We start from the raw sequence: 27,254 nt of genomic DNA, 5'->3' as shown, positions 1-27,254 counted from the left end.
TGAATGAAGCAGAGAAGCCCAGAACCACCTGCTCTTCAGACCCACTCGTCTACATGGAAATGATGAAAAACTACGTTTCCCAGAGTGCTTTGCCTCACATGAACGTTGACCGGATGTTGATAATTTTTTGTTACGGAACTGATGCGGCTTTCACGGGTTTTCCTTATTGAATTTTAAATCATGTTTGTTTTTTTTGTTTTTTTTATGTATACTTTTACTTATGTGTCAGTTTTTACATGTTTAATCTTTTTTTTTGGTGTGATCTTTTGACATCGATGCTACATGTCTTTCTTTTGTACGACGAATGTTCTGACAAGCCGGAAAAATAAACAGGAACTACACTTTAATTCTCAACTTAGAAAGCAACCATTATTGAAAATACGATTTTTTTCAAATTTAAAAAAATAAATAAACGCGTAGGTGTTGTACCTAAGTCAATTATTTCCTGAGTATTAATAGTCGAATTTATATTTTTCACGCTCGTGCTACGTTTTTCCCACTGTCCCGGAAGGCATCACAAGGTAAAGGTCAGGAATGTGCTTTGGTGGCCGAAAAAAACTCATGAAAAGAAGAGGATTGCTCCTCATGAATGGATATATAGATCTACAGATGCCGTAATTTAAATTCTGTCTTCTCCACGTAGATGTTTATTATTGCTGCTGCGGTAGCTAACAGCGTTAGCTTTGTTTTGACAGGCTGGGTGTGTTGGCTAGCTAACACTAACACTGAGCAGATACTAACAGCAGCTTTTTAGTTCAAATAGACGTTAACAACGTGTTCAGACTAAAACGGAGACTCAAACCGATACGTAACTTTACTAACATAATAAGTCATATATTCAGTAGGCAGACCTATAGATTTGCATTACCTAGCTTGTCTTTGTCAGTTGGCTTATATTCATTGTGTTGTGATGTATTGATGTGATGTTCTCCAAGTTCATATGAATGATTTACATGAACAGGTTGCCTTTAAGAATGCTGTTTCTCATCAGTGTTAATAATCCAGCTAACTGATTACAGACACAGCTTGTGGTTTGGTGTTTGTCCCGTAACTGTAACGTTATAGCCCCAGTGCTAGCCTGCATTTCCATCACGAGTTGCACTCACTTGAGCCATATGTGTTTCTCAGGTTGTAAACAGTGCAGGCAGCAGGAAAGATTGAGGATTTCAAGTTGTATATTAAAGAATTATAGTTTTCTGAATATAACAGGGTTCAGAGTACAACTCTAGACTGCAGTTTAAGGAAGCTGTAATACGCTTATAAAAACATTTGGCCATTTTTCTTTAATTCTGTAAGTTTACCTGATAGGCTGTTAATTCTGTTTCCTTAACACTATGACATTAACAGCTGATTCTAGACTCCTGGGCTGGTAGTCCTTAGTCTGGAGTTTAACAGCCTGTGAATCCATTTGGGAGTTAGCCTGTGACCTGTTTTAACCTGTAGTTGGACAACATTGTAGAGCTTTCACATTTGCATGACTGCAACATAGAGGTTATGTACTCAGGTTAAAATGCAAAAAGTTTTTAGTTTCCTCTGCAGCATGTTTGGGAAGGTCTCAATTTGTGGTGTGGTAACTATGTAGGGTTAATATTGTTATATGTGAGAAGTGGTAACAGTGAGTGACATTTAGGATCATGGTTCACTGCTTTAAGGTTAATTTTTACCCTTTATTTCTGTGAAGTAACAATAAAGGAGGAACAAACTGCAGGATAATAATTTAAGAATAGGTGATGTATCCAGACCAGAGCTTTCTCATTATTTAGTTTGTTAAACCTATTTTAATATTCATCTTAAAATAACCCAGGTTTATTGCAGGTATTTTCCATAATACATGAGATGCCGTTGTCCATAGCCCTCTTAATGAATTAGGGCAAGAAATGTGTATTTAAATATAAAGCTTTTGTTCAGAGTTAACCGGTTTAGTGATCCACTGATTGAATCCACAGATGATGTGGTTTATATGTCACACATTTGTCCCTTTTGTTTTTTCATTTGGAGGAAAAATAACTTTCTACAGTGTGTCTCCCGCCGTTCTGCTCTCACTCTTGTATGTGTTTGTTTCTGCCTAACCCACAGGTCATGCATGCACCCGGGCGTCTAGCCTGCGCTTTGTCCTCCCCATCCCTACCACTGTGCTTCCAGTAGGTGGAGGCTCTTCCTCCCTCTAGCCTCCATTTCTCCCCACTGCCTCCATCTGCCACAAAACTTCCCTATGTTAACCCTCTTGAGCATGTTTTACTATATTTGTCTGCGGCGACGCTCCAGGAGTGGGACTCGTGGCGAAGCACTGACCAGTCGTCGGGCTGTGGAGTCTGGCCAGCGGGCAGTGCTGCCGGTCAGCGTGGAGGTGGAGCAGTATGCCAAAGAGGTTCTGGACTTCAGCTCCCACTATGGCAGTGAGAATAGCATGTCCTACACCATGTGGAACCTGGCTGGAGTTCCCAACGTGTACCCCAGCTCCGGGGACTTTACTCAGACAGCTGTTTTCAGAGCTTACGGGACTTGGTGGGAACAATGTGCCAGTGCTCCACCACCTTTCCGCCGCACCCCTAAAGGCTTCCACAGCCAGGATTATATTGAGCTGGCCTTTGAGGAGCCTGTGTATCCCACAGCAGTGGAGGTGCTTGAGACTTATTATCCTGGAGCTATTGTCCAGATTCTGGCCTGCTCTCACAACCCGTTCTCCCAGAGTCCACCCACTGATGTCAGGTAAAGACAGTTACCTAACGTTGGACTAAGATTATGGGCATCCTTAGTTTTACACCTAAACCAGCCAGTAACAGCTTCTAGAACACTAAGGACACCAGGCAGTGTCACTTGACTAAGGTTATATATTGGGTTTCTGCCACATAATTAATGACACATTTGCGGGAGTTGTGACTTGAGTTGCCACTCCAGCAAATCAAATAACAGAATCTCCAAGCTGGTTGGCAATGAACAATAACATTATAAAAAAGTTTCAAGCAAATTCAAATAATCCTCATGGAAAAACGTTAACAGGGGAAACATCTTAAGAAGTGGATTTTCAGATCTGTAGCCACATTTACTGTTTTCTGTGGCAGCAGCATTTTTTTCTTTTGCAGGACCAAATAACTACTCCAATAATAGTACAGAGAAATAAAAACATTAACATGAACATTCGGCACCAGTTATTAAAAAGGAGTTGTACGTTCTGTTGGTTTCATGGGTGTCTAATATACATTTTAACTCAATCCAGTAAACATAAACAATTTCTAGTCTACACATTTAAAGCAAAAATTGAAAAAAGTATTTTGAGTAGAGCTGCAGGATTTTTCTTTAATAGACATTAAGCTGATTTTTATTTTTATTTTTTTTCATTTATCCATGACTAGTACAAGGGAATTGGCAAGGAAAGATTTGTAGAGCTCTCTTCAAACCCATCAGACTCAATTGAGAAAGACATTAATTTTACTGCACAGAAAGCTTTATTTATATGATATAAGCTCATACAATAAACGTCCTTCTTTGTTTGACTGTTTACGGGTCATTTCTGGGCTTTGACCCTCAGGCTTCAACCAAAAATAGCATCTGCAGCAGAATACGAGGGCTGTTCAATAAGTTCATGGCCTCACCCAGAAATACTGGTTGTTATAATACAGGATGTTACATTCTTTCGTGATGGGATTTTGATGCTTGAACATCGATGGACCAAGTGCATTGCTGTAAATGGAGATTATGTTGAAAAATAAAATATAAATTATCAGTCTGTGTTGTTCTGTTCTGGGTGAGGCCATGAACTTATTGAACGGCCCTCGTACAAGCACTAAGCGACTCTGGTCACATGGTGCTCTTTCAGCTCTTCTTTTACATACACAAGTGAAAAAATGTTACATTCTTGGCCTTTAATCTGTTCTCCAAACTATCTGTGTCTTAGATATTGTAAACAAAGATCCTTCTCTTCCCTTCTATAATATCAGGTAGTTATAAATATTCTTTCTGTAGATGGTCCTTTCTAATAGTTTTCTCCACCTTGTCTTTTTTCCAGGTGGGAGGTGTTGTGGTCTGGGGAGCCCACCAAGGTGCTGACACCCCAAGCACGCCAGTTTTCCCCCAACATCAAGCACATCAGCTTCCCAACCAACCTGCTGCGTCTGGAGGTCAACAGCTCTCTGCTGGACTACTACACCGAGCTGGATGCCGTCATCCTGCGTGGGGTGAAAGAGAGGCCGATGCTGGCGCTCTATAAGATGCCTGTTATTGACATTAATGACCTGAGTGACAGCGAGGAGGAGCTTTCTGATGTGGGAGGTCCGTTTAGGCAAGGGAGTGACGGCAAGCACCAGAGGACAGGAAACGGTTACTTTGACAAACTGCCCTATGAGGTGATTCTCCGTGATACATATAGTAGGAACAGGAGTGTCAAACTGGATCAGACCAGAAAAATAATAACTTACTAATAATGTCAACTCCAAACTTTTGTCTATGTTGTTGTAGAGTGAAAAAAGTTCAATTATATTAGGAAAATTTTACATTTACAAATTATCCTTGTGAAAATGTGAATAACCTGAACAACCTGAAATTTATTAAGAAAAATAAGTGCGATTTTAACAATATTATCCCTTATGTTATCATTTACACATTTGCATTTCAACTTACAGATCACAGTGGGTCTACAAAGACACAAAACATTTAATAACAGGCAGAATATTGTTAAAATTACACTTACTTCTCTTAGGACATGTCATTTTGTCCATATTTGTTCAGGTCATTCATGTTTTTTGTGAAACAATAGTTTGTAAATGTAAGGTTTTTATGTAATTTAACTTTTTTATTCTAAAACAAAGAGAAAATTTTGGAGTTGTCATTCTTTATAGGTCATTGTGATAGTATTTTACTGGTCCAACCCACTTGAGATTAAATTGGTCTGAATGTGACCCCTGAACTAAAATGAGTTTGACCCACTGACTGGTAATGTCTTCAGTGTAATTTTTGTATTTTACATATTCATCCCACGGGCCGGATTAGACCCTGTTGGTGGGTCAGTTTTGGCCCACAGGCCCTGTGTTTGACACCCTTGCTTTAGACTATCTCCAACAGGATTTTGACAAATGGTGTTATGAAGCCAACGTTAATTTTATGGGTTTGGATTAGCTTTTATCTCAGTTTTAAATGTGGTTTTGGGAATATTTGCATTGACCACGAAACCATGAAACAAATTTACAAAACAAAACATGAAGCCAATAATGTGTAATACAAACTGTGCATCCAAGTCAAAAATGATGGTTGTATTTGACAAACAGAAAGAAAACTCTAAGGCACTCTCTTTAAGTATTAAAGGGGTTATATTTATTTAAACCCACTTTTATTAGTCTTTGGTTCATTAATTTGTGTATTTGGACCCTGATAGTTCATAAAATTTGAATTTGAACCCTCCAGGTGCGGCAAAGCTATCTTTATTTTCATTTTGGCAAAAATCGAGTGGATTTCTACAACTCGTTTTAATTCCTTCTTAATTTGTTACATTTTATAACTAGTTTTGTCACGACATTTGCACATATAAGGTCCAGAGTTCAGACGAACATTTCTCCGAGTACGACATAATTGTTTGTCAGCAGCGGCGGTTGTTGTCCAAACTTGGAGCCCATTACCTAAAATGTTCAGTTGTTGGTTGAACAGGACAGAGCAGCACAGCCAACAACCTGGAGGGGGTGGAGCCTGAAGTGGCTCATGTGCATTTAAAGGGCCAGCGCTCCAAACCACCTTTCTGGTGTCATTACTCAGAAATAGGGTTGAAGATGGACCTGTGGAGTTGAGTTAATGAAGAATTCAGACCCAAGCAGAGCATTTACAGTTTATGTAGACCACAGGAAAAGGTTTTAAAATGCATAATTCCATTTAAAAAAGCAAAATATCACTCCTTTAAAATGCCTTTATTCCCATAGCATGGTCATGTGTAGACCTTTAAAAAAACACTATGGCTGTATTTATTGGAGTAAATCAGCACAGCTAATGTGGCATCTCTTCATGACTTGGACACCCCCCACATGGGTTAAACACTCTAGAGTTTTAGTCTGTAGTTCGATTCCCCAACAGGAATGACATGCAGCAATTGACAAAAACATTTTCTTCATGTCAGTCCTCCACTATCCTCTATGTTTCCCTCCACTGCCTCACATTTTCAATCTTTAAAAAAGTTAAATTGTTGCTGTCAATGTTACTTTCATCATGAGAAAAGTACAGCTCGTGTTTGGCTGAATCCTGTCCACAATGACAAATATGAAAACTGTTCAGATTAGGAGCTTTAATTGTGTTAGAGTTAGAAAAGCATGAAGCCAAACCACCAGCAGACCGCTCCAAGTAACTCTGGTCCTCCATCATATCCTTTGTTCTTGTTTTGACATTATGTGTGTAATAATTATTAAATTGTATTATATTGTATTAACGGTTTTAAAAAGGCTTGAATTGAACAGAACCCCAGATGGATTGGAAGAGTTTTCCTGCCAAACCCTTTGTTGTCTTTGTGACAAAGAAATAGTGAAATAGTAAAATGGAAAAGGCTCCCCTCTGTCATTCTTTAGTTCTTCCCATTTAAAATACCAAATAATACTGCATCATAAAAATTAAGATTCTGATTGTCGTCATGTGAATTTAACATCAGTCAGATGTTGTGTGAAAAACGTGGGATGTCCAGTCACATCAAACAATAAAATCATTTACAGCCACCAGTGTTAAAAATCTAACCTTAGCTGCCCTGTTGTTGTGTATATGTTCTCAGTATTTACGAATATAACAAATATATGAACATTGTGGCTTGGACCCTCTCTGACACCTGATCCAGCTCGTACTCACAGACACAGAGTCATTTTCATGCCACACAGACGTATCATGTTGTCTGAGCTGAGCTTCAAAACACCAGCAATACTCCTGATATTCGTTCTCTTATCTCCTCTCCAAACCGCTGCCATTAACAGCGGTCTTCACAAGCGCCGTGTGTTTGTTTCAGAAACACAATATAGCTATTATCTGTCAGCTGATACCCGCTTGAACACAGCGTATTGTTAATTCACCGCAACAAACACTCACACAAGCACAGTCATTCTTTCTCTTTGAGAGGCTCAGAAACACGGTGCAAAACAAGCCGGCTCACCTCCGCACTGATCCCGCTATCAGTGCTTTGTGTCCCAGATAACGACTATTTAGATCTGCCTGACATAGGGGACGCAATTATCATTCTCTACTCTGCTGTTCTCTAGTCTCTGCTAGGTTCTAGGCTCGACTTTCCTACTTTTTTTCCCTTCCCTTTCTGCCTTCCTTTGTATCTTCTCCTTTCTTCTCACCTCACTTTCACGTTTCTAACCGTCTCCCCATCATCTCGCCGTAGCTCATCCAGCTGATCCTGAGTCACCTGACCCTGCCAGACCTGTGCCGTCTGGCCCAGAGCTGTAAGCTGCTGCACCAGCACTGCTGCGACCCGCTGCAGTACACCCAGCTGAGTCTGCAGCCGTACTGGGCCCGGCTGAGTGACGCCTCCCTCGGACACCTGCAGAGCCGCTGCACCCTCCTCCAGAGGCTCAACCTGTCCTGGACGGGCAACCGCGGAGCGCTCACCCTGACCGGCTTCAGCAGGTCAGGCTGCCAGCACGCCACACGAGCTAGAAGGACAGAAATAACCTTGGAAAACTGTCACACAAATACAAACATATTCGTTCATTTTAAGAGAAGGGAGAATGTGACATGAGGAAAAGCAAAGGTAGCATCATTTAAAAAAAATAACTTTTTAGCAGCCTTCACCAGTCCGTCAGACTACAGTTTCATCCATATCTGTCCAGATACATGTAAAATACATGTAACTGTAGGAAGTGTTTGTTGGTGAAACTGAAGTACTATATAAATTGAATGTATATGATGCCACTGAATAATTCCAACTTCCTAATCTGAGGAAACAGCAACATTGACATTTCTCCACCACTTAAATGAGAAAATGTACCACATCAGCCCTGAATAGACCATGTTTTTGGAAATAACCTAGAAACACGATTAGCTATTGTTCATAAAATTGGGATGTTGTGTTGACTTCATCAATGGGAAGAAAACCACGTAAAATATGCATAGTTTTTAGTCAAATAACAAGATAAAAAGCCTTCACATCAACGAAGGCTGTGTTTTTACAGGATATTATGATGTTGCTGTAAACTTGACCTTTGGCCTTTTGGCTATAAGATGTAATCACATCATAATTTTATCCCGATTTACACTTTTATGTGAAATTTTGTCATTATTAGCTAAAAGTTTCATCCATGTCGCTCCAGATGAACATAATACATGTAATAAAGAACTGTAGGAAGTGTTTGTTGGTGAAACTGAAATACTACATAAATTAAATATATATCATGCCATTGATTAATTCTATCGTCCTAATCTGAGGAAACAGAAACATTAAGATTTTTCCTCCACTTATATCAGAAAATATACCACATCAGCCCTGAATAGACCATGTTTTTTGAAATAACCTAGAAACATGATAAGCTATTATTCACAAAACTGGGATATTGTGTTGACTTCATCAATGGGAAGTAACTTGTGTAAAATATGCATAGTTTTTAGTCAAATGACAACATAAAAAGCCTTCACAGCCACGAAGGCTGTGTTTTTACAGAATATTATGATGTTGCTGTAAACTTGACCTTTGACCTTTTGGATATAAAATGTAATCATGTCATAATTTTATCCCAACTTACACATTTATGTGAAATTTTGTCATTATTAGCTAAAAGCATATTCCGAGGTCAGAGCAACTTTTACCGTTAACCTTTAATAGTTTGTCCTTAGATCCAGGTGGACATTTTTGCCAGATTTGCTGAAAGACTTTCCAGACGTTCCTTACACTCACACATCCTGATCCATCACACTTTCGGCCACAGCCACAGTAGTAGTATATCCACTGTTAGTACTTGTATTTGGAGTAGTAGTCATAGTAGTTATAGGTATTTGTACTAGTTACTGGTAGTTATACTAGCAATAGTTTTTAACAGTTCTAGTTCAGTTTGCTGTGCATCCATGTGTCTCCCCCTATCGTCCCCCTTCTACCCCCCCTCCCCCCATCTCTCTCTCTCTATCTCTCTCTCTTCAACCCTCTCTCTTTAACCCCAACTGGTCAAAGCAGGTGACCACCATGAGCCTGGGTCTACTCCAGGTTTCTGTTTGTTAAAAGGAAGTTTTTCCTTCATCACTGTCACCAAGTGTTTACTCCTGGAGGATTCTGTTGGTGTCTGTGAATTGGCATAAGAGTCCGGTTTAGATCAGCTCTATATGTAAAATTTCATGAGATAACTTTTGTTATGATGTAGCGCTATATAAATACAATTTGATAGGTTGATTGAGCCACATAAAACAGCATTAAAACAACCACCCAGACTAGACAACTGTTGGGAATGAAATTTATGACATGGAAAGACTGACCTTCTCATTAAGACTCACTACTGATAAATGTAAAAAAATACTGGGTAAAATGGAATGTGTATGTTAATCAAAGGAATCCTTGAACTTGTATAATCTTATCCTAATTTGTCCTGAACCTGTTTGTATTTTGTTTGTCTGGAGTTTAAACCTGGATGCTCTAACTGTTGTGGTCTGTTTTTTTTTTTTTGGGGGGGGGGTTTGTTTATTTTGCCTTTCATAAATAAATATCTTATTATATAAACATCATATCTTCAGCCCCATGCCCCCTCCCGCACCCTCCGATCCTCCTCTGCTCACCTCCTCGCCCCACCATTAAAACCAAGCACCGAACCTGGGGGGACAGAGCTTTTTCTATTGCTGCCCCAACCCTCTGGAACTCTCTCCCACCTACCATCCAACACTGCTTCGACCTCAAGACCTTCAAATCCCTTTTAAAAACTCCCTTATTTAAGATTGCTTTTAATGTTTAACTGTTTTATATTCATTATTATAAAATATGGAGATAAAAATAAAGTGTAAAAAAAACAAAACAAAACAAAAAACAACCACCCAGACCAGGAGGGTCCCAGTCCAGTGCATGATGAACTTCTTTGTCTCCTTGACCCCTCAGCTTCCTGAAGGCCTGCGGTCCGAGTCTGGTGTGTCTGGAGCTGTCGTGCTGCCACTTCCTGACTGAAGCCTGTCTGGAGGTCGTTTCCCAGACCTGCCCGGGCCTGCAGGAGCTCAACCTGTCCTCCTGCGACCGACTCAACCCACAGGCCTTCACACACATCTCCAAACTCGCCCGGCTCCGGAGGCTGGTTCTCTACCGCACCAAGATAGAGGTAGGGACGGTCAACACTGTAGCTGGGCAACCACAATCACAATGACATTTTACCTGTGGACATAAAGGTGAGCTGTCCAAACACAGCAGGCCGACTGCCGCTTGGTTAATTATGTGTTTTTTTTTTTTTTATCTCTAATGTTTTGCTTAACTGTTTATAACATGGAAATTCGCAGGTTGCATAGTTACTCAAAAGAAATGCTAACGTACATGTTGTTTTCCATTCACTGTTAATTTAGAGGTTTGAAAAGCAGCGTTAATAGCTTGTGTTAATATAAAAGCTTGGCACGATAGCAGCAGTGTATTTGTTATGTTACTTCTCAGCTTTGATTACAGCCTGGACTGAAATCAGGGGTGTCATATATCATCTGTTTGAGCAGGTTTGTGCTTAAAGCTGTTTCTATTCATTTATATATAAAGAGAGTCAAATATATTATTGAGCAGACATGTCAATAAACCCTATGTGATGTACAGGTGTGAGAAAAACAAACAAGATGATATCTAAAATACAGAAAAGACATGGATGTCATTATCAGAAATGCCATTAATCCCTGTTTTTATCTTTATTCTCTATTATTGCACCAATTTGTTAACATTGTTGTGGAATGAGCATAATGAGCAGAATGTCTTTACAGGTTATTTTATAGCAATCCCAGCTTTAAAGTCTCAACATACGGAGACACATAAGTTAGATGGATAAAGCAAAAAGTTGCACCTTATCTGCACAGTCAAATGCATTTGTGAATTAATTCCATGATCTGACAGATTTACAGCGCATTTAAAGTAGCATCTTTATCTTTTCATGTTATTTTCTGCAGAGGGAATAGTCTAAAAACATTGACACCCTCGTAGAAATTAAAGTCTCACAGCTGAAAAAGGTAAATGGTAAACAGAACAAGTCAACTCATATAAAAAAATAATCATAAATAATGAAATATTCTGAGTCACAATGGCAAAACACAACAAAACAGTTTGGTTTAGTTGAATTTCTTCGCTGATCCTTCATATATTCAACATTAATGACATCATACGGTTTATTAGCATGATGGATCTCTATCTTTTTATGTTATTGTCTGCACAGAGAAGAGTCTAAAAACATCAACAGCCTTATAGAAATCAAAGTCTCACAGCTGAAAAAGGTAATTGATATGCAGAACAAGTCAACTCAAGTAAAAATGAACCATGAATAATTAAATATGCTGAATCATAACAACAAAACAGTTTGGTTGAATTTCTTCGCTGGTCCGTCATATATTCAACATTAATGACTTCATACGGTTTATTAGCATGATGGATCTCTATCTTTTCATGTTATTTTCTGCCCAGACAAGAGTCTAAAAACAGCGACAGTCTCGTAGAAATTAAAGTCTCAGCTGAAAAAGGTAAATGATAAGCAGAACAATTCAACTCAAATAAAAATGAACCATAAATAATGAAATATGCTGAATCATAACAACAAAACAGTTTGGTTTAGTTGAATTTCTTCGCTGGTCCGTCATATATTCAACATTAATGACTTCATTCGGTTTATTAACATGGTGCATCTCTATCTTTTCATGTTATTGTCTGCACAGAGAAGAGTCTAAAAACATTGACAATTTTGTAGAAATCAAAGTCTCACAGCTGATAAAGGTAAATGATAAGCAGAACAAGTCAACCCAAATAAAAATGAACCATAAATAATTAAATATGCTGAATCATAACGACAACAAACAGTTTGGTTTTGGTTGAATTTCTTCGGTGGTCCGTCATATATTCAACATTAATGACTTCATTCGGTTTATTAACATGGTGCATCTCTATCTGTTCATGTTTTTGTCTGCACAGAGTCTAAAAACATTGACAATCTTGTAGAAATCAAAGTCTCACAGCTGAAAAAGGTAAATGATAAGCAGAACAAGTCAACCCAAATAAAAATGAACCATAAATAATTAAATATGCTGAATCATAACGACAGCAAAACAGTTTGGTTTGGTTGAATTTCTTCAGTGGTCCTTCATATATTCAACATTAATGACTTCATACGGTTTATTAGCATGATGGATCTCTATCTTTTCATGTTATTGTCTGCACAAACAAGAGTCTAAAAACACGGACAGTCTTGTAGAAATCAAAGTCTCACAGCTGAAAAAGGTAAATAATAAGCAGAACACGTCAACTCAAATAAAAATGAACCATAAATAATTAAATATGCTGAATCATAACGACAACAAAACAGTTTGGTTTGGTTGAATTTCTTTGCTGGTCCTTCATATATTCAACATTAATGACTTCATACGGTTTATTAGCATGATTAAAACAAGTGCGGTGTCATCTAATTGCTCAAGAGCCGGTGTTTACATGACCCGCTGCGTATTTGATGGCGCATGTTTTGTTATTGTCTTTTAAGCCTGAACTGAGTCAACTCTGCACTGAAGGGTTCTTAAAGACACGTTCAGGTTCAGACTAGTCTAACGCGTTAAACCGCCGTCTCGTGTTGTTTGCGTCGCACCTCAGCATTTCTCCAGTGTTTGTCATGTTTCAGACCGGCGGTGTGGGCAGGAGGTAGTGTCGAGTTTCTGCGGTGGAGCCAGGCAGCGCTCTGCAGGTTGTTTATACTGAGGCAGACAGAGCGAGCTGTGTGTCTGTTTGAGCCCCTGACATCTCAGCTGTCATTACCCTGTCACTGCTCTAATTAAATGGCTAGCTCGCCGGAGAGAGGCGTTTATAAAGATGCCAGCGACAGAGTCGAGCACACGCACAACAAACACGCATGCACACAAGAGCCTTTCACTTTCATGTCTGACACTTTCTCCTGCCGCTGAGGTACACGTGTTGGCAGTCGCAGTGTTGGATTCCCATATCTCTATCCAAGCTGCAGTGCCACTGGAGAGGTTTGTGTCCTCGGTATGGTGGAGTCTGAGGAGATGTGGAAACAGTCTGTTGTGGAGTATTAAATTCCCTTAAATAAGTGTTACCTTGCTGTACCACGCACAAGACAGGAAATCACTTAGCAGGAACTCTGAGTTACATGACTGAACCCGTGACTGTTATTTAAACCTATATTGTTCGTTTGTATACTCGTTAGATTTACAGTCAGATACGGCATTTAGGCGTTTATTCAGAGATCCAAATACACTGTTTTTGCTTTGTCCACATTTTCTATTATTTAATAATGTCCAAATCACAGGGATGTTGAATGCCCTGTCCACATTAAGGCAGATTTTTTCCTGATATACTGTATATCTTTTGTCCACACATAAACGTATTAGGTTGCAAAAACAGAGATTTTTTAATTTATTTTTTTCACATGTTTTTTACTTAGTTTCCTTCAAACTTATAAACCAATGCAATATAAAAAATAGGATGCACCTTTTTTTGTTTTATATAAACATATAAATGAATAGATGAACAAAATACCACATTGGGCATTTCAAATGTCACAAATTAAAACACATAAGTACTGATCAAAATGAAAATGTACACACTAGTTTGTCTTTTTTTTCTGTCTTGTTTTTTTTTTTTCTTTTTTCTTTTTTCCTTTCTCTCTTTTTAAGCTTTTTATGTGTACAGCACTTGAAGAATGGACTATGAGAACTATGCTATTTAAGTATAAGCTACTGACTGTCACTCACAAAGACGTAGTCCATGGAAAAAAAGGGAACATGAATTTGAGATGGTGTGAAGCAAAGGAAGCTGTACATGTTATACATCTCCTAAATGTTTGTTGGATGTGTGTCTATATGTATATGTCAAATACAAAATCAGTAAAAAGAAAAAGAAAATGTGCATACATATATAGATAACCATATACAAATAGATAAATGAATAAAATGAAAATGAAAATAATAATAATTTTTAAATAATAAAATAATAATGATCACCTTAGTCATGAAAACAATAGTCCAAGCTTGCTCCATGAAACCGTCTGATTGGTTGTTAGTCGTCCAAAGACTAGATAGAGTTAACAAAGGAGAGAAAAGGACCCCAGGTTTTGTTAAAGAGATCAGACTGTTTTCTTACAGTGTCTTTAATTTTCTTGAAATAAAGAAAAGACATTAGATCTTTCAAACAAGAGTTAGATGGAGGAGATTTTGAGTCTTTCCAATGAAGTAAAATATATCTACGAGCCACAAGGGAAGCAAAAACAATGACGTTTATTTCCCTGCTAGTGAAACAACCAAGGACTTCAGGAACACCAAAAGTGGACATCGCAAGTCTGGGAGTCAGAGGACGATTGAGAGCTCTTGATAGTGTGTCATAGAAAGAGGACCAAAATAAATCCAACTTTAAACACAAGAAAAACATGAAAAATATGATTAGCAGAAGAAACAGAGCACCTAAAAAAAAAGAGATTTTTAAAAGCTCTCTGAAGTTTAGATTTTCTGAACTCTGGTTTGTGTGTATCTGTGCGTTCATGGAAAACATACAGATTGTTAAACGACGGCATCACACCCCATTCTGCTCATGTCTCTTATTGATTAGTGTAATGAAGCTGAACCTGAAACATCAAATCCAGGTGTATACATCAGTGTATGACCTGCAGTAGATGGAGGTCAGCACCGATACCTTTTGGAGACGGACCGGACAGACATTATGGACAAATCCACATCACATAAAGAATACACTTCCACAGCCATCACTTAAGGAAATGCAAGTTTATCTCTGTAGTACACCTTCATGACAGATTAAAGCCTCTACATCTGTTACATCCAGTATTATCCACGATGTCCACAGGTTGGATGACAACAATTGTGGTTTGTCTGAGAGTTTGAAGATGTTTGGAGTCGATTTTGCTTTTTTATGTGGACAGAGATATTTAGTAAAATGAAGGAAGAAAATGTCTGTTTGGACAAATATCTGTGCTTGATATATATGCTCTAGAGTAGAGTAGATCTTTATTTTTTATTGTTATTGCTACAGGAACAATGAAAATCCATTTAGCAACTCTGGTTCTGTTGGCAGCAAACACTTAAAATGTAAAAGACTGCATCAAAATATCACACAAAATACTGGAAAATATTGGCAATGTACAAAAACTGCAAAGATAAAATTTTAATTGTACAGAGACTACTAAAATATACAAAAGGTAACTCTACTACAGATAAGACATATGTACAACACATAAGGATATTTACAGGCAATAAAGGATATATAGCAAGCATTTTAAATCCAACTGGCTAGGGGCCGCTACAAACTGATTGCACTTTATGTATTTATCGCATTTTAATTGTATTCTAACTGTATTTTAATTGCATTTTAAATGGTATTTTAATTGTTTTGCACTGTAAAGCACTTTGTGACTCCCTGTCTGTGAAAAGTGCTCTATAAATAAAATGTACTCACTTACTTAGTTATACGCAAGGTAAAATTAAAAACCAAGGTGCATGGGTGTGATTATTGTACAGAGTTAGGCTGAGTATTACATTGTCCATTTGACTGGGTACATTTAAGTGGTATATTTAACCACTTGTGCGTAAAAACTGTACTTGAGTCATGATGTAAGTAGAAACGCTTCATCTGTTTTGTCTTTTTCCTTGTTTCTGTTACAGCAAACTGCTATCCTGAGCATTCTGACCTTCTGTATAGAGTTAAGGCATCTCAACTTGGGCAGCTGTGTGAGGGTGAGTTTGCAAACGCATACAAAGGAGGAAAGAAAGAAGTCCACATTGTTAATAGAGCCTGTAACTGGTCAGTTTCCCATGAGGCCTTGCTCGTTGGTGCAGAGCAGCTTGTCCAGATGATGGCAGAGAAATCAGAGGAGTAGCATCATCTGAGGTCTTAAAAACATTTTATCTGATTTGATTTATCTATATTTTAATTTGTTTTTTGTGTATATCAGGCTCTTTTGCTTGAAATTCCACCACCGAACTTAACATTGTATTTTTAAACTTACCTGTTGACAAAATCTAAGATGATCTACCTCTAATAGTCTATGTAAAACGTACCTTTCCACAGCATATAAATTATTTATCTTTAGATTTACCTGCAACGCTTGAATGAGAAGATGATTATTTGTTTGAAATTCACTTAAATTCTGTGTAAATTGATCTGCAAAATTGATTAAAAATGATGAAATGTAAGTTTCTACAAAACCCTGCAGATGTTTGTGGAAAATTTATACATACATGAACCACAGTGTTACAGGATGCAGGATTCCGTATATTTCTCGCAGTGTCATCAGCAGTAAAGAAGAAGAAGTTTGCAACATGTGGCAATAAAAATGCATAATGTCAATGTTTCTTGCATCTAAAGTTTTAATATCCATCCTCTGTTAATGCTGTGCATGCTGTCATTTCCATGGGTAAGGTGCCTGCACCGGCTGTTTGGCTGTTAAATTGCATTTCTCTCCTTTCATCTTTGGATGAAAGCATGAAATATGGCCAACATTACCTGACACCAAAGAACAATAACAGCTTCGCAAACACAAATCAGGTCTTGAAAGACTATTCCTTTTTTTTTTTTTTTTTTTTTTTTTTTCTGGTGGAGGTATTTTCTGTCGGAGCTTTGTTCTCTCTTCAGGAAGCGGGGTTATGTGCCTCCAACCAGCCAGTGCAGTTAATCAGCTTTTATAATCACTGCATTTCAAAAGTTTGCTCATAAAACACAAGACAGAAGTTGGTGGAAAATGGCTGAAGTGTCTGACTGAGTTACTTACCGCTTCATTTTTTTTTTTCCTTAAAGCATAATTTTGTCAGTCCTGTATAGAGCACAGAAATTTTAATTGCTACCTTTCTCTGCTGAAGATTGAGGACTATGACGTTGTTGCCAGTATGCTGGCCGCTCGCTGCCGCTCACTCTGCTCTCTGGACCTTTGGCGCTGCAGAAACCTGACAGACAGAGGACTGGCTGAACTTGTTTCTGGCTGCAAGTAGGCAACGACACTTCTCATTCTTTTTTTTGGGGGGGGGTTTGTGTCATAAAGCAATTCGGCTAAAAAATTCAGTAGAGAGAACAGTAAATGCTGCCAGTATTTTCAGCATACACCTTGTTTTTGCTAAATCATTATCACATTACAGTTATCAGTTTGTAAAAGACAGAACATAGCGGTATTAATATTGATAGTGCACTCTCAGACATAGTTAACACAGGATGAACGCTAAAACAACCCCATCCACGGAGCCAGATCTCTAATGTGCGACTCTAAATACAGATCAGATCAGAGCTGATGAGTTTGTCAGTATGTGGGTGAACTGAATCACCTCAGTTTTTCCTGTTTTGCTCGGTGTGTGTTTTTTTTTTCTCAGGATGCTGGAGGAGTTGGACCTGGGCTGGTGTCCCACATTGCAAAGCAGCACCGGATGTTTCCAACACCTCGCTCGCAACCTGCCGCGCCTGCGCAAGCTCTTCCTCACTGCCAATCGCACCGTGCGTGACTCAGACATCGAGGAGCTGGCGTCCAGCTGCCCCTCGCTTCAGCACCTCGACATACTGGGTAAAACCTCCGCCTACGCAACGCACAAATGCAAGGGTTTTCTCACTTTTATGGGCTAATAATAGGGATGCACCGATACCAGGTTTTTCCAGACCGAGTACAAGTACTTACATTTGAGTACTTGCCGATACCGAGTACCCATACGAGTACTTAATAATCCCATTCCAGTTCTTAGTTCCTTTTGCAAATGTGCTTTATTGTCGTTGTCATTAGTCTGACTGTAACAAGGTGCTGCTACTGACATTTAATGTGTTGGAATGAGTGTTTCTCAATTAATCCACAAGGGGGCGCCGCTCTTAATTAACCATACTGGACAAATACCACGAAGAAGAGTAAAGTTTCTGAGAAGAAGAAAGTCAGTAATAACAAACATGGAGATGACAGAGGCAACATTGATGTGATACTAATATTGCAGCGTTTTTGCTGGTAAGGTTTAAAAGCTTAGTTTCAGCAGGTAGAGAAAAGAGAAATGACAGATAAGTTTTGTTTTCACTTCTGCTGGCGGTGGTCTGCACCACTCTTTACCCCCGGCCCAGCCCTGGATAGTCGTCCTAAATGTGTCAGTAATTTTTCTCTAACTCACACAGTGGCTCTTTGAACAGATCCTCTACCTCCACAGTTCCCGCTGGTATTCTCCGTCTGGGTACGAATCCACCAGCACCTGGAAAATGGATGGAATGTACGCAGAGGACAAACTGAACGCTGCATCCGTATCTGTCTGAGTCTGTAACGTTACTTGCAGTCAGCGTTACTTTTATCACCATTTATTTTGAAAAATCTCCACACTCTCCACACATTATTCCTCCTCCTCGTACCTGCTGCACTGAACTGTGAATGTCACAAGGCCGTAAGTGGTATCGATGTATTTGTATTGGATTACTTTTACGAGTATGAGTACAAGTACTCACACTGAGTATTGGAGCCGATGCCTAATACTGGTATCGGATCGGTGCATCCCTAGTTAATAATAAGAACCTGTTGCCAGTTAAGGACAGTCTGATGTGACTGAGCATCACAGTTGGTATGGTTATTAATACTTACCATGAAAAGTGAGAGTTTTAGGCCTGCTTTTGTGAGATTGCATGGTCGTAATTTGCATGGCCATGGTTAAAGAAAGCCCAATCTTTGCATTTGAGAAATTCTGGGAAAAAAACAAAACAAAACAAAAAACTCCCACATTAAGTGCCAACAGAATGCGCATAATATGCCTAATATAAATCTGAATAAAATATTGCTCACCAAGCAAAGTTGCAACAGCAGCCCTCCAGCGGTAATTGCTGTGCACTAACACAAAAGTTCCAGTTGCATAAGTTGACAGGCCTGACAGCAGAGTAGCATGACAAATGTTCATCAGGCTAGCTGTGCTGATGTATCACTTCTACGGCCATTACAAGGTTGCCTGAGTATTTTGTCGGGTCTGAAAGCTGAGGAGGAGCAGACGCATAAAGCATGTTATTCAGGCCTGGACTGGGTCAATAATATGTATTAGCTGTAAATAAACAGTAAATCATGCATTCAGCATGAACACTGGGGTAAACGTGTCTCGTTCCTGCCCATTGATTCAGCTTTACAATAACTGATCTGAACAGTGTGTCCTCAGAAAACCTTATTCATTGAGATGTAAGAAAATATCCATGCACTGAAGTTTCACGGCATTAATTTTTATGACTTTGTGCTGTTCTGCATCGATTCTTAGTTAATAGTTTACATGCAGGTTTATGGCAGATAATGGTTAACTATGTGTTTTAAATCACAGTTTTTCTGAAATTAGATATATTAATATGTTAATCAACAATGTTTACAGTATTCCAATTACAGCTGAGGAATATATCGAATTAATTCAGTTCTTCAAGGTTTTTCTTCCTGAAAACTGTCAAAAATTCCTGAGATTATTTATCTGGAGACTTTTTTTGCTCAACAAAAATGCTAAATACAACCTGTTTATTTCTTATAATATATTTATTGTGAATGTGTTTCACTGGTTTGTTATGAAATACAGTTTTATTTTAGAAAGAGGATTTCTGAATCACTTTTGTGTTCAGTTCTTACAACCAGCAAACAATATATAACATAGAAAAAAAATCTTTAAGGTAAAATATTTAATTTTTTGACCATGAAGCCCATCTGAAATTGCAAAAAACAAAAAAATCATAATATTGTCTTACACATTATAATTCATACCATATGTCCAGATTCTGTCCAGTATGAACCTCTAATAGTACATTGTTATGTTTGTCCTGAATATCTGTCATATTTTGTTCATATATTAAGTCATATTTTGTACATGTGTTTTATCTTATCGTCATTTTCCTCTTATCTGGCGTCCAGGTACACGTCTGGTGAGCGGTGCCTCCCTGAAGAAGCTCCTCCAGTCTTGTCCGAAGCTGGTCCTCCTAGACGTGTCCTTCTGCTCCCAGATCGACATGAGGGTGGTCCAGGAGCTCTCAGGCCTCTTCCCCAATGTGGCCCTTAAGAAGAGTTTCACACAGTGATCCCAGGATTCCCCCCTGTCCGGACGAGGCCAGTGGAGGACGGTGCTCCCCAGCAGACACTGCCCTGAAGCCAGACGGAGGCAGGATGGACGCAGGACGGACGCTGGTCAACACCTGAGATGAATCTGCACCTGCATCAGAGACCAGATCTTGTTTTTCCAGTTCCATGGATAACTCGCTGGATCCCACTCACAGGATTTAAAAAGTTTTTTTTTTTGTTTTTTTTTTTATGTTGTGTTTTCTTTGGACACTTGAAATCAGGGTCATGCAGTAAATCTGCTACTTCTTCCCAGAATATGAATCACCACTTATGTAATGACAAGCAACACAAGGTTTCGAAAATATGCCTCGATGCTGAATGCAAGACACAAAAAACAACGTTTTTTGAGCAGTCCTCTTTTCAACGTCTTGTTAGGACCACGAAAAGAAAACAGAAATGCGTGAAAGCACACCCTAATTGGAGGAGCTACAGTAAGTCTCGCTGTTCTCATAATCTCGCTGGTTACAGAAACAAAGATCAGAGCCTCGGATGGTGCCTTGTCAGAATCTGCAACAATCATTAACCTTAATTCATGAGGGTCAGCTCTGAGTTACTATTCCATTCTGGAGGCATGTGTCAACACCAAGCTGGTTGAATACAATTACAAGAAATCACACACTGGTGCTGTTGTGTTCCAGCGTACCAGGAGCTTTAAAGGTGAAAACAAAGGTGTGAAAGCAGCTTTATTTCACACGCTGCTCTGGGGATAGCATTAATCCAAACCCAAATGGGCAAGCATCACCACTTAATTTATGTCTCTTTTATGTGTCTTTAAAACGAGCGCACAATTCCATACACGGATCTCATGTCGAAGTGAAAAACACTATCAGGTGTCCTCGTGACTGACAAGGTGTTTTCAACAAAAACACCCTACATGTGAGAGCCTGTGAAGAAGAAGAATGGAAAAGAATTGTTTAAAATTTACATAACCTATAAATGCAGAAGCAGACACAACATCCAAGGCGTCAAATCAACAACAGACAAAGTGTCTCAGTGAAAGAAAAGCGTCAAACAGCGCCGGAGTGGACAGACCAGACCAGAGACGTGCATTAAAAAGCCATTTTTAACTTGACAAGTGGGTTATCGGTACGTTTGTTTAATTTTTGGTAAATTTTAGTAAATGAAGGATCCGAAAGTAGTAAACCTAATCACCCAGGTCCTGCTGTTTTGTTGTAAACCAAAAGAAAAAATACACTTAGAATGGCAAAAAAAAAAGTGATTTTTCTGTCAGTTAAAGAAGAATCGTTAAAAAAGAGTAAATGTTGATGTTTCCAGACACTTACTTTTGTGCCTATTTATTATTTGATCATGTTTTATTTGATTATTTTTGGTGTGATAATATATAATGAACTGGTGCCTTTTTTCAACTGAACCTATACAAGGCACATTAAACTAGAGTCTTTTCTGTTACAAGAGTTCATTTATTGTGTTAGGAATCTGTTTTTCTTTTAAAGGAATAATCAATGGAGTGGATTGTTCTGTCGGTAACGCTTTGACTCTGACTCCATTCTGTTATGAACTGTAACGATATCCTGATTCAAAGGTAAACGAAGCTGAAGATTGTTTGCTGACACACGCTACAAACGCTGTATGTGACCTTGGTTTTTGTTGTAAACTCAGGGCAGCGATAATTTCATCTTGTTTTAATTTTTCTGTTTTTATTTTAATCCTGAAACCAGCACAGAACACCGGACTGGGTCAAGTTTTGAGTTTACCTGCTGTTGGTGTCACATTTACACAGAAAACACAGAAGACGCTGATGAACTGAAAAAAAAAAAACCCTCACAATCTTTGGGTGTTGAATGTTGTAATTCTGTGATTGTGAAGACGTGGTTTTTTTCTAATTATTTAGTTTTTGTAACGTACAAAGCCACAGATGGAGTGTGGTAAAGAGCATTTCCTTTTTGCAAAAACTTGAACTTTTCTTTTTAGCACATGCTAGTAGTCGATATTGAAGAGATATTTGTGCCTTATACTCCTGTCTGAATGTGGTGTGGTGTCCATGTGGTATAAACCATAGTGAAGAGCTTCGTTTCTATGACCTTCAACCAAAGTATAATGAAACCTGTTCTTTTTTTTTTTTTTTTTTTTTAATTTTAACAACTGTTTACTGGTTTGTTTGCCATTTAGCGACTGTAAATCAGCCATGTGACTATATGCAAAATGATGCTTATTTATAGATCTGTGTGATGAAATTGTTAAGTTATTTAAATTATCAATAATAACAATAATGTACAATCTCTCAGATTTTGGTTTTCTGACCCAGAATCAGAGAAGTGCTGTTGCTGTTACATCAGTCGGTTAGCTTTAGCCATCGTTAGCACACAGATAATTGTACATCAGATGTGTATTCGACTTCAGGAACAAAAAAAAACTTGTACAACAGTCAGTTTTATTAGAATTTTTTCCAGAAAATCAGTTTGTTGTCCAAATGGAAGAAGTACTGAACTGAAAATATGCCCCTAGAATGGCTGCAGAGTCTTTATAAATAATATCCTCAAACTTCCAGAGCTGCTGAAAATGTCTCTGCAGGTCTGGAAGGAGGAGGTGAAACGTGTCAAGGTGATGCTTATCATGTGAGAAGAGAGATTTGGTCCACTGAGACAAAACTAAATGGTAACTTAACTTTTAGAATGACAAACATCATATATGTAAATAATATTAAAAAAAAAAAAAAATTCAATTAGGATGCCAGTGACTGCCATAAATACACAATATAGAAAAAAATATTGTGATGTCGCATTTACAATTTTTATGACTTTCTATTCCTGCAGTGAAATATTATCAGGATATAAATATTCATGCCAGTTATCAAGAAATGAAAGTTAGATTTTTATTCCAGATTGAGAATTGAAGAAACCACAAATTAACTTATAGTGTAAATGTAAATGATTATTTATGATCAGCACCTGATAAATGTTTCAGAAATCTACAGACAGGCCTTTCGCAACAATTGCAATTTAAAAAAAAAAAAGAAAAAAATATCAGCTCTGAATCATTTTGTGAGTGTAGATGACACTCTAAACAAAATTAACTGTAAAGATAAAGAACAGCACTTGTTGCAATGGTATTTATCTCAGTATGAAAGTGTATTGTAATATTTGTCATTACAGGTTTAGAACTGGCCCGTTACCAATGAATCGCCTCAATCTGTCCCAATACTTTTGTCCATATAGTGGATTTTTTTTCCACAGAAGGAGCAAGATTTCACATTTCTATTAATCACATAAATGCTGAAAAGTTAAGATTTTAAGTGATTTTTATACAAGATACAGTTTTACCACTTTACAGCTGGTATTTTGTGCTGTTGACAAAAAGTCTCATATTCGTGTTACTAAATATGTGTCTAAAATCACTCCTTTATTTAAAACAAAAACCAATCAACAAACAAAAAAAAACGCTGTCCACTGCAAAGGACATTCCATAAATTTAAAAACAAAAATCTATCTGAAAAAACTGCTGTTTCCAATCAAGACAATTAAATAATGTTAAATTTAATGTGAAAAAAAAAGCCAAAATTTGTCCTTTCCTGGGTCTCAGGAGGATATCTGTAAACACATGGGATGCATTGCATTGTGGGATTAGTTTAGTTTATTAGTTTATTTGGCAGGGGCCATGTGCACAAAACATTAAACACAGAGTAGAGATGCTGTGGACAACATTATATTGTTCTCATTAATTTCCATGTGTAGTCCCTGTAGCAGGCAAGAAAGAAATTAACCCATAAAGACCCAGCGCTACTTTAGTGACAGTTCCAAAATATTTTTTTTCCCCTATTTTTAAGTGATTTTTTTTTTTTTTTTTTATAATTTAGTTTTTTCATTTGGGAAAATACTTTACAACAGAGTAAAACAAGACAAAAAACAACTGAGCACATTTGTATATCATGTTTGAAAAATCAGCAATGGTAAAACATTTAACATAAACACATTCCATATAAGTTCTCTGCCCTCCCCCCCTTTTTTTTGTTATATTTTATTAAATTATGTACATTAGAACCAAAACATGTCACATTTCCCCCTTATTTTCACTATTATTTCAAAATCCACACAAGTTTTGACTCCATTACATTCATCCAGTACAAATACAACTCGTTAAGTTTAATCTGGCCTTAATGGGGTGATTTATACAACACATTCTGACCACGAAACGTCTATAGTTTTATGTCAGTTTTTGAAGTTATTTTTAAGTGATTTATCACTATTTTTAAAAATAATATTATCCTTTGTATTTTGCATTTTTTTCAGTGAAAATCGGGAATTTTCTTGTATTTAATTCAGCGATTATATAGATGTTCATAAAAGATCAGATTAGAGTTGAGGCTTATTATATCAAAAACAGAAAACTGAAGAAGTGACTTTTTCAGTAAAATATGTCAATAACTGATCATAAACCCAGTGTGTCCATCCACTGTCATTGATCCAACTCCATGGGTTTTTACTGGTGAATCAATGTTGTAGAAGATGATGGTGTTTCCACGGTAACTACGGAGCCTCTGAACGTCCAAATGGGTCATATCTGATGACTGTGAAAAGATGATAAACTGTATTGTACTCTAATTATTTCAACATACTCATAGGATTAGTGGATCAGAAGTTATTTAATAGTTTAGATCAGTAAATGCTTTTGGTCGCCGGTGGCTGTTTGGATCTTTATGGGTTAAAAAGACAAATTGTACAAGAGAATTATAAAGAAAAGCGTCACATGCCCTTAAGGTGTCGAATACAATTGAAGGGAAGAGTCAATGCTGGCAGCCTTGGTTTCTTAAAATCTAGTTTTGTCTTGGTGGAGAAGTCTCTTAAAGTTGTAGTGGCCTTCAGCTGAGTGGAGCTTGTTCCATTGTTTTATGGTTTTGTTTGAGAAAACTGATGTAAGGAGGTGCAGCACTGCCATATAGAAGAAGACTGTTCACAGGAGGGAGTCTCACAGTTTCATATTCACTACTTTAACCACTATTTTCACTGTTCATTCATCTCTCAGAATGTTGAATTGTCCATGTTAAGTCTGTAAAGTAAGTTTCATCTTCATCTGGGTGATTTCAGACACAGTGTGATGCCCCTTAAATACAACATGTGAGCTGAGATAATGAAGTTTCATCCAAGCAGTTTGTCTTGTCTTCTGTATTTGTGCTAAGCCATGATAAACATGTCCCAGAGCACAAACCAAATGGATCCATCTGGGATTGAACATAGAACCCACATGTTCCTAAAGATGCCCGACTGCTCCTTTAACCCTTTATAGTTCACTCACAAAAATACTCTGAAATTCTAAATTTCAACCTTAGTGTGTTATTGCAGGACATGAAAAGACATTATTACATTTGTGTAACTTGTCAAAAAATTGTATTGTCATGTCGAAAATCCAGCTCAGTGAAGTTACCATATTTGGCTTCTTGCCCGTAATCGGCAAAAATTTAAAAAATACAAGACGTACACATAAACAAGTACAACATATAAACAGGTACAACAAACCCTGCCCCTCCCACGTATTGTAGGTTATTTTGGCATCGATCCAGCTGATGTCATCATGTCTATGCATGTGCTGATGTCAGCACATCTATTGTCACTATATATGTACCTAGTTTGAAGTAAATTGAAACAAAATTGATGTTTTTACAGACATTTGAAATTTCGGCCATTATAAGTAAATGGGAGAAGAGAAAAGATTTTAAAAATTCATTAAAAATTTGAACTTTGACCTACTTTTCCCGAAATGTAACCACATCTATTCTGGGTCACTAGCAATCTATAAACCCAATTTGGTACGAATCCAACCAATAGTTTTGCTGCTACAAATGTGAAATTTTGCCTATTGTAAGTAAATGGAGAAAAAAAGATTTTAAAAATTCATTAAAAATTTAAATTTTGACCTATTTTTCCCAAAATATATTGACATCTATTCTGGGTCACTGGCAATCTATAAACCCAATTTGGTATGAATTCGCCAAATAGTTTTGCTGCTAGAGACATTTGAATTTTCACCCATTATAAGAAAATGGGGGAAAAAAAAGATTTTAAAAATTCATAAAAAATTTGAACTTTAAACTACTGTTCCCAAAATTTAATCACATTTATTCTGGGTCACTGGCAATCTATAATCCCAATTTGGTATGAATCCAACCAATAAGTTTTGCTGCTGGAGTGTTAACAAAGAAACAAACTGAACCAAAAACCACTTCTCTCCCTGTCGGGGGGCGGGCTAAAAATACAAGAAAAATACATGTGACATAGAAGGAAAATGTATTTTAGAACGTTAGATCAACTTAAGTGCTGATCCAGACCCCTGTCCACATCCACATGATCCCTTTGAACATCACCCCTTACATTAGTACCATTACCTCATGGTACCTAACAAAGCAGGTCCACTCACATTCATACAGAGGTGGACCTTACAGACCCTGGAGACCACATTGGACCTCAGATTGTTGACTCACTATACACATTGGAACTGTTGCTGCCACTAGTCACTTTTCCATTGACTCTCAAATTGCGCGAATATAACTTGCACGTAAAAATTTGTCTCATGGAAAAACTGCAATTTTGCCGAAACTCGTTTTTAAATGAAAAGTGTTTGTGCTTGCAAGAGGTGGTTTTTCGAGCATAGCGGAATTGGTATATTGTACAAAACTGGAATAGAAAGACCTTTTTGTGTAACTAGAGTCACATGAACAAAAAAAAAAAACGGATGTTGACGGATGTTATAACAAGCGAAGAAGAGTTTTAAAACAAACATGGCGCGGTATGTGTGGACACACCAGGAAACCCTATCATTTTTTAATTTAGCACAGGATAGAGGGGTAATAGATAATGATAATGACTATATCTGTAAATCAACACCATATTTACGTTCGTCGCCATGTTTATGGAATGACATCTTGTGACATCTTGCGAAAATAAATTAACAAATCATCACATTTTAGATTTAATGAAAAAAAACATTACGCACTTCGGTTTTTCCAACATTTAGTAAATATCGGTAAAGTTTTGCGCAGATACCCAATGGAAAAATAAACAAATCATCGCATTTTTGATTTAATGGAAAAAACAACATTATGCACTTCTGTGT

The 27,254-nt window shown here is 37.7% G+C and overlaps 1 protein-coding gene across 2 annotated transcripts; it reads left to right on the top strand.

The window, feature by feature from the left end:
* The first annotated feature begins 217 nt into the window (after positions 1–217).
* Positions 218–23,637, top strand: LOC115436098 (F-box/LRR-repeat protein 4-like). Of its 2 annotated transcripts, none has more exons than XM_030158825.1 (9): positions 218–521; positions 2,077–2,709; positions 4,007–4,343; positions 7,343–7,587; positions 10,031–10,244; positions 15,775–15,846; positions 16,969–17,093; positions 17,470–17,657; positions 19,986–23,637. In XM_030158825.1, the coding sequence occupies exons 2-9, from the start codon at positions 2,213–2,215 to the stop codon at positions 20,147–20,149; spliced, it is 1,842 nt and encodes a 613-aa protein (XP_030014685.1). In that variant the 5' UTR covers positions 218–521; positions 2,077–2,212; the 3' UTR covers positions 20,150–23,637. The 2 variants fall into 2 exon arrangements, with proteins under 2 accessions (XP_030014685.1, XP_030014684.1); XM_030158824.1 differs by having other exon boundaries at positions 512–614.
* Positions 23,638–27,254: the final 3,617 nt, after the last annotated feature.

Source organism: Sphaeramia orbicularis, chromosome 16 (assembly GCF_902148855.1).
Source record: "Sphaeramia orbicularis chromosome 16, fSphaOr1.1, whole genome shotgun sequence".
NCBI lineage: Eukaryota > Metazoa > Chordata > Actinopteri > Kurtiformes > Apogonidae > Sphaeramia > Sphaeramia orbicularis.
Note: the sequence above shows the minus strand (reverse complement) of the source record. Positions and strands in the feature narration are given on the sequence as shown.